Source organism: Sipha flava, unplaced genomic scaffold (genome assembly GCF_003268045.1).
Source record: "Sipha flava isolate LNK unplaced genomic scaffold, YSA_version1 86_pilon_pilon, whole genome shotgun sequence".
Taxonomy (NCBI): domain Eukaryota; kingdom Metazoa; phylum Arthropoda; class Insecta; order Hemiptera; family Aphididae; genus Sipha; species Sipha flava.
The window spans coordinates 959,899-971,400 of NW_020273628.1; the positions used below are offsets into that span (position 1 = coordinate 959,899).

The window sequence follows — 11,502 nt, forward strand, 5'->3', positions numbered from 1 at the left end:
TGGGTCTAGAGAGATATAGATAGATAAAGAGAGAGAGAGCGAAAAAGAGAGAGCAAAATATAAACGAATTAATAATTTAAATGTTCATAAAAAAATAATACTTTACACTTATACACACACACAGTTATAAAACGTGCACTCGACAATTTCGGTTATTACGATTACGCACGGACGAAGAACGTATAGTAATTTTAATTATCACCGTCACTCCATCGGTATAATATTACGAGTGTATAAGGTTGAATGTTAACGGGGTTGTTTTTTTTATTTTTTTTTTTTATGTACAACACTAAAAAACAAAACAATACTGTTAAATGTGTGCGAGTAATTATAATATTAAATGCTTATAATTGGCTTAAGTACCTAACCATTTTATTTAAAATGCGAAAGAAGAAAAAAAATTTCACGACAACACGACGTGTTTTGTGATTCGTGAAACAAATTGATTAATTAATGGCATATGATCGAAGTGAAACTTCTATAGGTGCGGTTGCGTGAATCAAATTTATGAGATACAGTGTGAAGACCAGTAATCGTCCCGGGCGTTACTTATTCATGTCAACAACGATTTGGTCGTTCTAGGAACAAATGGTATAAAAGCGTAGAAAAAATCGTAGCATAATTGATTTTATTATAATAGACGAAATGCACTATGGTTTTGACAAGGATACGATTGTTAATTTACCTATTGCAATCAAATTGGTTGCCCTAATGGTCCCGACCTAAAAAACACCATTGCATAGATCCCTGTCACGTCCCAAAACGGAACACAAATTTCACTTCTATCGGGTGCGCTCCGGCACACAACTATAATAATAAAAAGGTATTTCTTTTTTTTTTACATATTTTTTTTTACGTTTGCAATATCATAGGTAGTATTTGCACGCAAGAAGACTCGTTCTGCACGCACGGTGAACAATTTTGTGTGCGTTCCAATAAAAAACAAACGTTTTGAAAATTTCGTTAACGCAAGTACGCTCGTTATCTTCGTCCGTAGGCGTTTCGACTTACGTGCGTTGCACCACCGATCGAACACAATGTGTGCCGAGCCGCTGTGTTTTAAGCATCTCCTTTAAATACACAATTTATGCGTTACAATAACATTGTAACAACCCTCAACGCCTATTATATGCATCGTATACACGTGCGTTTTAATGTATTACTTTTTATCGCTCAAGGTAAACCGAGGTTGAGTATTTCTATTTTTTTTTTAATCAAGCACAACTACATTTAAACGTAAACCGAATTTAATTCGCGGTTGATTTATGTGACGTCTCGCAAACGTCACTGCAAAATTAATGAAGAAACGCGCATTTTATCATATTATGTATATATTATATAAACGTCTCGGAAAAAAAAATACACATACGCACGTGACATTCTTATTGTTCGTCTGTTTGATTAATGTTATTGTAATAGATCGATTTGACGCGAGTGCAACAACATAATTGTTTACATCGTATACAAAGCGAGTCGTGGCCGGTACGGTTTTTCATTTTGGCTCGTACTGAGAGGCCATGGAAAACACGGGGTGCACCACCCTGTAATATGCGTATGACGTGTTACACACATACACGCACATATATTGCCTATGGTATAGCAGATTCATACGAAATAGAAACCATTTTGATATATTATGCACATCGACGATATGGGCCCTACACGTAAATATTATGTACATCATTTATAAAATATCGTCTAGTCGAATATTCGATTATGGGTCGTGACGTATGCACGTTTGCGTATAATTTATTTCCGTCGAACGAAACGGACTTGCTGCAAACAAGAGTTACCGGTCCCATCCAATTTTAAAAGACCCATAGATGTAATTTCAACAATATTTTATATTTGCAATGCAGTTGCTGGCTGAAAACTGGAAACTGTGTGCCTGCACCGTAGGATATTTTATATTATTGTCGGCTGAGCATACGTGTAATATTATATTATATTATTCACATCGAGAACCGAATATGACGCATGCGAGAAGAAGAAGATGTTTAACGATTGCTATCACACGTTACATAACAATCAAGTCTCGTAAAAACAAGTTCCAAGATAACCGAAAAAAAAAATTAACAATTATTCTATTCAATCTCAGCGATATTTTTTTGTATGATTTATTTTTGTAATGATAACGAATCATTGCATGGAGTACGGAATATAAACATCTAGGAAGTTTAATAATGGCAGATAGTACATATAAAAAAGAAATAGTAAGTGGAATAAGTCAGGCAAAATGTGCATTCAATAAGAAAAAGAACCTATTCACCTACAAAAGCATCGATATATTAACATTGGAAAGAAATTCATTAAAACATACATGTGAAGTGTGATGCTGTATAGTAGTAAACTTGGATGATTGCTAAAGCAAAAGAAAAAAGATTATTACTATTTGAAACATGGTATTGGAGAAGGGTGCAGAAAATAAGTTTAGCTGGAAAGAACATATGACAAACGAATAAGTGTTTAATAGAGTTGAAAAACGAAGATATTTCATAATAACTTTGAAGAAAAGAAGAATTAAACTAATAGAACATACATTAAGACATAACAGCTTATTGAGCTGAATTATGGAAATAATGTAGTTGGTAGACCTCTTCTAGATTACTAACAACAAATAATGAGGGATGTAAACGAGTCAAACTACAGACTAATGAAGATAAAATCGGAGAATAGGGAAGAATTGAGTTGCAGCAAACTGCATGACTGCTAACAAAAAAATATTTTTAATATAAAATCTATACTCAATAGGCATAATAGGTATAATAAGTATATATCTTAAATATAGCCTTGTCATCAGCGCAGTCTGCGATCAGAGTGAATAACGTATTCGGTTGATCATAGGATCAGAGAGAAACTATTATATAATAAGAAAATAAACGAGTGGTCGAGGTCCTCTCCGGTACCGCTGCGCTCGGTACAAATATTGTTTCTCTCGACTTCGGGCCCATAACGTGGGTGTCGCGGACTTCATACACGCCCATTCCGTTCTACCGAGGTCGCCGTCCGTGGACCCGCAATGAAATTCGCTTTCTTTTTTCTCCGTTCGTTTTGCAAACTGATGCAAACGTTAAATCAATACTAAACATATCATATGAACATGTCGTCCGTTCGTTCTCGAATCGTTTTCAAAAGGAACGATGGGATGTATACGACGATAAAGTAAAAACACGCGCGATCGCACGGCCAGAAGTGGTTTAGCGGAGAAGAGAAAAGAATATAAAAAAAAAAAAAAAGTGGACAAAGTATACGAAAATCCCGAAAAAAGTGTGTTATTTAATCCAAAATACTTAAAATAATGACACGGGTTTTCAGGTTTTCTTCGTGAACTCGAAAAAAAAAACATTATTGACTGCTTATAAATTCCTGAGAAAAGTTTTAATTCGACGCTTCAACTTTTTAATGTGCAGTTTTTTTTTCGACCGTTATAAAAGTGCATGGCATGGATAAATTTCTAGTACTATGTAATAATGAAAGAATTATATCTATTAGAATACGGAAACTTTATTTAAATTATAATAAACTTAAATCTAAAAACGTGAAATATATTACGTACCCACGTATTATATAAGATACATTTTTGGATATAATAATACGTACTATGTATTATATATTATGTATATAATAGTAAATTATATGTATATATAAGTGTGTGTGTGTAGTATATAGTGTACTCTATAATACTCTACCCCATACAACAATGTACTAACCCTCGGCGTTTTCTCCCCTTTAGTTTTTATGATGACAGGTTCTAACATTTTTTAACGGCTATATAAATGACCAGGTGCTTGAAAAAAATGAAAATTCTCCGATAACGTGCACTCAATTACAGCTTTTTTATTATAATTTTATGAGCATCGTGTTTGAAGTACACTTTAAACGATATCAATCGATTGTAATTATAATTTTATGAAAGCGTAAAGAGACCATTTAAAAAGGCTAATCCGGTCTAGACGAAAACCGATAGCGTGAAAGATATGCAGAAAGAGAAGTTATAAATGGGCTTTTCCGTTCCAGGCCACGATATATCGGAACTCATGTCAAATTAGTTTCGAATTAAATTTGACGGGCAACTGATCCTCTTTGGTCCGTTTCGAGCCACGCCGAGGCGTTTTTGTAAAAGCCTCTTGTAATTTCGTCGTGTTGACAACATCAGCCCGACACCTTATACAGTTGATCCCTCGAAAGTTGTGTAAACCTAAATCAACCCTTCAAAATCTTGTAATTTCTATGTAAATCGTACGGATAAAAGCTCGTTTTCAATGACCGTCCTGCTCATCGATTTTACGTTTCGCAAAGTCAACAGGAAGCTCGATGTACACCACTAGATTGAAACGTCACGAGCAGCGAAGAAATTGCGTTTGTATATATCGTGTATTGGTCGTAATAGATTTAAAGATACACAAAGTCAACAAACGGAACGTTACGCAGCACAACATGTTTATTATATCGAACCCGTGGAATTATATAAACGTATAAAAAAAAACACATAGACATGTTTGAACGGTTATGTAATGTATACACGCGTTTTACGAATGACACGAGTGTGTGTTTGAGTTTTTCGACAAGTGTAATGCGTGTCACGCGTCGGATAACGAAACCAATCTATACGCACCCGTACAAGCACACCCACAATTATAGGCGACCGTGTAATTCGTGTATTCGTCGTGCACCCATCACGACGGAGCAATAATACGTAATAATACATTTTTTTTTACGTATGTGACGTTATTGCAGTCGAACAAAAATAATGCGTACGCGGATAGAATTATTATTGTTTAATAACTCACGTTGATTGTAACTCTTTCGCAAAAGTCGTGATCGTGCGGTATCGGTTCGAATGTTGAGCTCCCCGAACAGTGTTGAGGATGACCGTGTGTGAGGCCTGTGCCAAGACTTGCCCCTGGACCACAGCCGTCTTCGTCTTGGGTACTGAGTTTCGGCAGCGACCTATAAAAGTGTAGTATAATGTTTTATCAAAAATCACTACTATACATAATGCGTGCGTTTGGGTCCCAGCGAGAGCTGCTGCTGCATTTTCGTAAGGACTTACGGATTGTACCGAAACTCGATGGAGCCAACGCGCGTGCGTACGAACGTATATTTATGGTTTGTAATCGGTTCGAGCCATGACAAACCTTGCGCCTTAAAATTTCGAAACGCATAGCCACGTAAATTTCCGCTCGAAACGAATGGGCGGTCTTACGCGTCGAGCAACAATAACGCGTATCGCGGACGTAATATTTGTTCGCGGCTCATGCATCCGGCGCCACTTGGAATAAATCGTCGATCGTCGATTTAGCGAAATAGAACAAATCGCGATTGCCCGATGAGCAGTTATTATTATACGATAATAGTGTACCGCCATCGGCACCGGACCCGTTGAAATTCATACGACCAGCCGCGGCTCGGCGCGCGCGAAAATCACACAAACGAGACCATTCAACGACATTTCATAATACGTTTTTGGACGACAAACGCGTAAAAAATGATTTCGCAACGATTTACCCAGGTCGTATACCTACTGTGCACGTGCGTTTTGTCAAAATCGTCCGCACACAGCGCCGGCCAGTGACGTTTTCGACGGCTTACATAATACGTCATGCAGCTATCCGAGTGTAGTATTCAATACACGAACGCACGGACGTATACGTTTTTACGAAGTGAAAAAAACTATTTCGTATAAAAAAAAAATTCGAATACACCTACGTCCGCACGTTCGGTACAGATGGACGAAAAAATAAAATAAAATACCGCTCGCACGATAATACCGGATATTTATTACGTGTTTTCGAATATAAATTATGTACTTGTAAATTCAGTTACATATTTTCGTCAGCCCGCAACATTATTACTAGAAACCGAAGTTCTCGTCGAAATTCGCTGCGATCAGCGTTTTCAAGTTACTTTCGCTTATCGTATACTTGTCCTCATTAATCAGCCCTTCAGGCCGACGGCGAAGGCCGCGGGAAAACGCACTGGAAAAATCGCTTACTCGCCTACTTATGTTCCACCGTTAATGTGCGTGGACGAAAACAAAGAGGAAGAGATAAAGAGAGTGAGAGAGAGAGAGAGAGAGAGAGAGAGAGAGAGATAGAAGAAAAACAATTTATCCCGAAACAAATTTTAACGACGACGGCGGGAGCGGACGAATCGCACGTATAATATTCGTATCCACATATAAATGTAAAAATCCACATGTAGTATAATATACGTTTTTAGGCAAAATAAAATATGAAAAACATACGCATACACGGTACGTGTTACATTGATATGTGTGCGTATACCGAATTAAGTATAACCAACCCATACCGTGTAATAAGTACGTTTTTGCGAATATTTCTCGATTATTTTGGTTACCACTGAACAAATATATCAGAGGTATGACTGCGGTAACCATGGTTACCACTTCGGACCAGACAGCGCGGCGACAAAACCCATAAACCACCACCGCGACCCAACTGATTATCGAAGCTATGTCCTGGAGTAAAGTGTGTATGTGTGTGTGTGTGTGTATATGAGAGAGTGTTTGTGCTTGTGCATAACGCGAATTGTTGTGTATAGTCGAAATAATAAAAACCACCCTTCTTTTATTTACAACGACGGTGAAAAAAAACCAAAAACTCACAAAGAATCGTATACGTACAATTCTACTCGTGTATTTTAGACTTTTGTTCGAATCAACTTTTTTTTTCATTATAATTATTCTTTATTTATATTCTGAAAAACTAATAATAATGTGTCCGCTTCATACTTATACTTTACAACACGTTTTTGAAACAATATACCGCTGTATGTTACCCGATACATCGAACGTATTCTTTTTACATTATTATTATTATTATTATTATTATTTTCTTAAATTTATTAAATAGAAAAATGTATACAATTTTATCGTAGTTCAGTTCGTAACGTTACTTATTGATTATTTTCTGCTAGGGCGTCATTATTTTTCTTTTACAAGCGATTAAAGCATTTCAAAACACTGAAATTCAAACATTGTATCTTATAGATGTATGGCCAAAAATTTCTACACCAAGTACAATACCTGAAAACTAATATTAATATGCTACTACAATAATATTATTTTGATTTTTATCAATATCAATTTTTGGTGTGTAATTATTACGTTGCTTACATTTTCAAGTTTGAATTTGAATATTGTACTCACGATTTGTCTACAAGTGTGCGTATTTGTGTGTTGAAAATAATGTGTATACTTATTTAGTATAATTAAAATTCGTATCGTTTATTTTCGTAAAGAACAAATTATACTCAATGCAATATTTAAAAAACACGTATTAATTTTATTTATTTATATGTACAAACTATAAATGAATAATTCAATCATGAACATGACAAATTTTTCTTTTGTATTTTACCGAGTATTGATTTAAATGTTAGCACTCGAGCATTTACCACTGAGCTAATTGTTATTAACGTGCAGTATATCAGTTATTCCTACTGAATAGTTTGATTTCAGTAATCGTACGTGTTGTGAGAAATGTATAGCTTATATAAGAATGGTTAGTGTTTTATTGTTCGCGTAGGTAGATTATCTTTTTATGCATATCGTAAAGGAAATTTATTCTAACTTATTCCGTATATTATATTTCTAGAACATACTAAGTGAATTAAACTTTTTACGATTGTACAGCTTTTTAAGAAAAAAATTTTCAACCGCTTCTATGAAATCTGTTTCTTTTGAAATAAAGGTCATGTATTATACACAATATATAAGATTTTTGCCTAAAGTTTATACAAGTTTATTTTTTTAATTAAACAACTGAATATCATATTTATGGTCACGGGACGCAGTAACGTCATTTGAATAATTGCGTTTCATCAACAAATACTTCGAAATTAAAAACATGTAACCTTTAAACAGTCGTTGACATGTTTATTACATGGGTGTTACTTTATATTTCAGTCACACGGCGCTTAATTCGATTTCGGATTTATATGATACTGTACAAATGAATGCATTACAGAATATAAATTACATTACCGTGACTTGAATTGTACATGATTAATAATAATATATGTATATAGTATATCAAGTCCACCGCGCCCTTTTGATAGCGGTTTGCTGCAATATGACACTGGAAAGTGCGCACTTTTCGCGAAACGCTAACCATAACTTTTCGCCGGCGAATCTTTACGGAACGCATTAGCGTGCCGAGACGGAAACGAGCGTGATGATGGATTTGTACACACTCGTGGTACAAAAGCAAGCGCGTAGACCAAACGAACGCGTAGTTCACACAAAATGGGTTATTCGTGAAGTATGGAATTTGAATTTCGCCATGATTAGTCCTGCGAATCCACCATCGAACACGAGCGCGATACCACGCAGGAGTACAACAACTCGACGAGCGTGTATGCAACAGTAGCAGTAGTAATAGTTGTAGTAGTAGTAGTAGTGGTATTAGTATTGGTAATAATAGTAGTAGTAGTGTATTGTGCGCTGCGACCCCTGCGCGTCTGGTCTTAATTATAATATTGTTATTCATGACGTTCGAGGAGATCAATTTTGGAATAATGAAAACGCGTACTTACGTACATACGTGCACCACCCTTAACCCGATATTTTCATTTGAAATGAATGCGTAGACGTATTATATATCGTTATCGTTTTCGACGGTCCTGATTGAAATACGTCTCGACTGAAGTAGATTTCGATGAAATCGAGAGCATGGAGAACAACGACAACACCGAACACGCGTATATTATAAATCAATGAGGAAAAAAAATAACGGTTCATATGGTCGGAGGGGGAGGCGTTGGAGGAAAGACGTGAAAGCGTGGAAAAATATAGAAACAGAAATAATGCTCACATACGTATAAAATATGAGCCAGTTCTTAAAACGGTTGTAACCTTTCTAAAAATGTTGGCCGAACAGAATTTTTCTAAGACTTGAGTGTGCCAAAAAAAGTGAAAGGCAAGTTCTGTTGTATAACGTTTTTGTTTACCCTAATGGAAAAACATACGGGATCGGATCGGTTAGATGTATGTACGGGTGACGAGGATTCTATGCAATAAATTGTTCCAAGTCCCATCGAAATTGTTCAACGTTTTTGGACCGGATGCTTGCCAAATCCTTGAAACCACTTTCTGATTTTCAAATTTATGTATATTTTGGGCGACCGTCGTACAAAAAACAATATAATAAATTAATAACATGACATTGTAATGTACGAGTATTGTTCCACAAATTATTAATTCATCTGTTATGTATTTCGCTTGACGTTATTTTATTTATACTACTATCATTATTATTAATATCTGCATAAATGTTCACGAAAAAATACAACAAAATTTTATAATTTTTTTGAATAACGTGTTAAATATATCATACAATAAGGTTAGGTTAGACAAATGCAACTATTTCCAAGAATCACGCAATATGATTAAAACATGTATTTCAGCAATACAAAAAATAAATATATCTTTCCGAAAAATCAATACATAATTAAACTCGAGAGTATCATTCGACGATAATATTCAGATGGTCGCGTATGCCATTAATTCCGGAGTTTTTTTTTTCTTAGTTTATGAATTCATAATATAACATTTTAACCATGTTAAATTACTTATAAAGAATCTAAATCGGAAACATACGTATGTATCAACGACGAAAAAAAAATAATAACGTGTAACGTCACGATCACAGCCAAAACTCAATTAAAATAATGTATTGGTTCGTGCGTAAAAAGTTCATTATAATTTATAATCTTAACGATGAATACGTATTCATATTTTTAAAAAGTGATTTTCGAATAAGAACAAACATAAAATATTCGCTTTATTCTTAATATTATTCATTACTTTTAAATCGATTTATTACACATCATACGTTATTCATGGTTTTTAAGTAATATTTTTTTTTTTCTTTGCGATTAGAAAACTAAATTACAATTAAAAATATTGGAAAAACCATGCTTCAATAAAACGGTTAAATAATTAATTAAGAAAGTCATTACAGTGACGACTATTACATGGTTTTATAAATTCGCGAATTTGCAACACACGGTTAAACACATAATCGTATCCACGATATCGCAACTCGTGATGTGTGAACAACATTCGATTCGTTTTGTTGACAGAGCAAACATTTCTGTGTACAGTTTTTCAACAACGTTTGAGATACTATTACAGGCTAACCGAATACGATTAAAATGCCAAATGTGACAGAATTACATCACGTAATTAACCTGTTACACGCGTCCGAGATTCGATCAGATGTATGGACGGAGGCAAGAGACGACGAAGACGGTAATTCTTTTTCGACATCACATAATGTACGATCGCTAAACACGTTTATCGATGTTTTCGAAACCGATTCGATAACGGATAATAACAGAACGGGTGATGAACGAGAACGACTGAACGCGCGACGGACATACGGTTTCAAACGGTCACGGACGACCGGCGACCCCACGACCGACGGGGGCGATGTTATTATTTATTGCGGGATGGGGACGGGACGACATGCGACATTGAACGGGTGAAATCCGCAACAATCGGTGCCCACGTCACGGTGGTCGTGGCTGACGGACCAGTGGCCGCTCGGTGAAAACGTTTCGAAATCAAATACAGGTACAACAACGCGATTATACCGATCCGTCACCGGGCCTTTTCGCGACGAGGTCTGAAATTCGCGCGCCGCCGTACGGAACGCATTCGCTGCTCCGGCCTACGCCCTCTTTCCGCGGCGCTAACACACGGTGGGCGGGTTCGGTTCGGCTGGCTAAGAGAAAAATGCGGGCGCGGTTGATTTATCGCCGAAGGAATAGTGCGCGGTTTTTCTCTTCTGTTTTTCGTTTTCAAAACACGTGACGGAACACGATGTTCAATTAATCGTGGTGGATCCGATTCTCGGTCGAATCGAACCGAGAGGAGGTTTAGACGGAGCTCGGACGGCGAGAGAGATTCGCACGGTGGGGAGGGGGACCGACGGGTCCGAGGGGAGTTTTAAGAGAGCGTTTTTCCGCTATGGTCCTGGGGAACGTGCTCCAGCGATGCGACGCGGACGGTTTCACGTGAGGATTCCCCGTCGGATCCGCGCGTCACGCTCCGCGCATCGCGCTGTACACTGCAAGGGACGGGTGTGGTTTGTCTACCGGTTCGTCACCAATTAGGTTCGATTCGATGTTGGGATCGCGCCTACACGTTGCCACGCACGCATTAGTATGTTTCGACTACGATGTCTATTATGAATGTACAACGGATGGACGTACTTTCCGGCATCGTCACCGTCTACCAAGCTGGCACCCCGGGGGCGTGGGTCCTGTCTCGGTTTGAGGACAGGGGTCAGCCCCCATTTCTCAACGAACTCGATCCGGGAAATGTTGGTCCCGTTGGGATGTTCGGCCCGTCAGCAGCATCAGACGCGGCAGTGACCGGTGCCCACGTGGGTGGTGCGAGCGGCCGTGGACCGCGGCGGCGGCTCACGACGGCCGGCCACGGGGCGCGGCGGACGAGTAGTGGCCGGGGTCGCG

The 11,502-nt window shown here is 37.5% G+C and overlaps 1 protein-coding gene across 10 annotated transcripts in view; it reads right to left on the reverse strand.

The window, feature by feature from the left end:
- The window catches only part of LOC112693404 (potassium voltage-gated channel protein Shaker), a 169,012-nt gene that overhangs the window by 31,668 nt on the left and 125,842 nt on the right, over window positions 1-11,502 (reverse strand). For 8 of the 10 annotated variants that reach the window (XR_003149472.1, XM_025568447.1, XM_025568446.1 and 5 more), the window contains one exon: window positions 4,791-4,950. Coding sequence is in view for 9 of the 10 variants with exons in the window: in XM_025568447.1 (XP_025424232.1) it covers window positions 4,791-4,950 (160 nt within the window). In the remaining variant the exon portion in view is untranslated. The remainder of the gene's footprint in view (window positions 1-4,790; window positions 4,951-11,502) is intronic. The other 2 variants (XM_025568448.1, XM_025568452.1) reach the window with 1 other exon arrangement.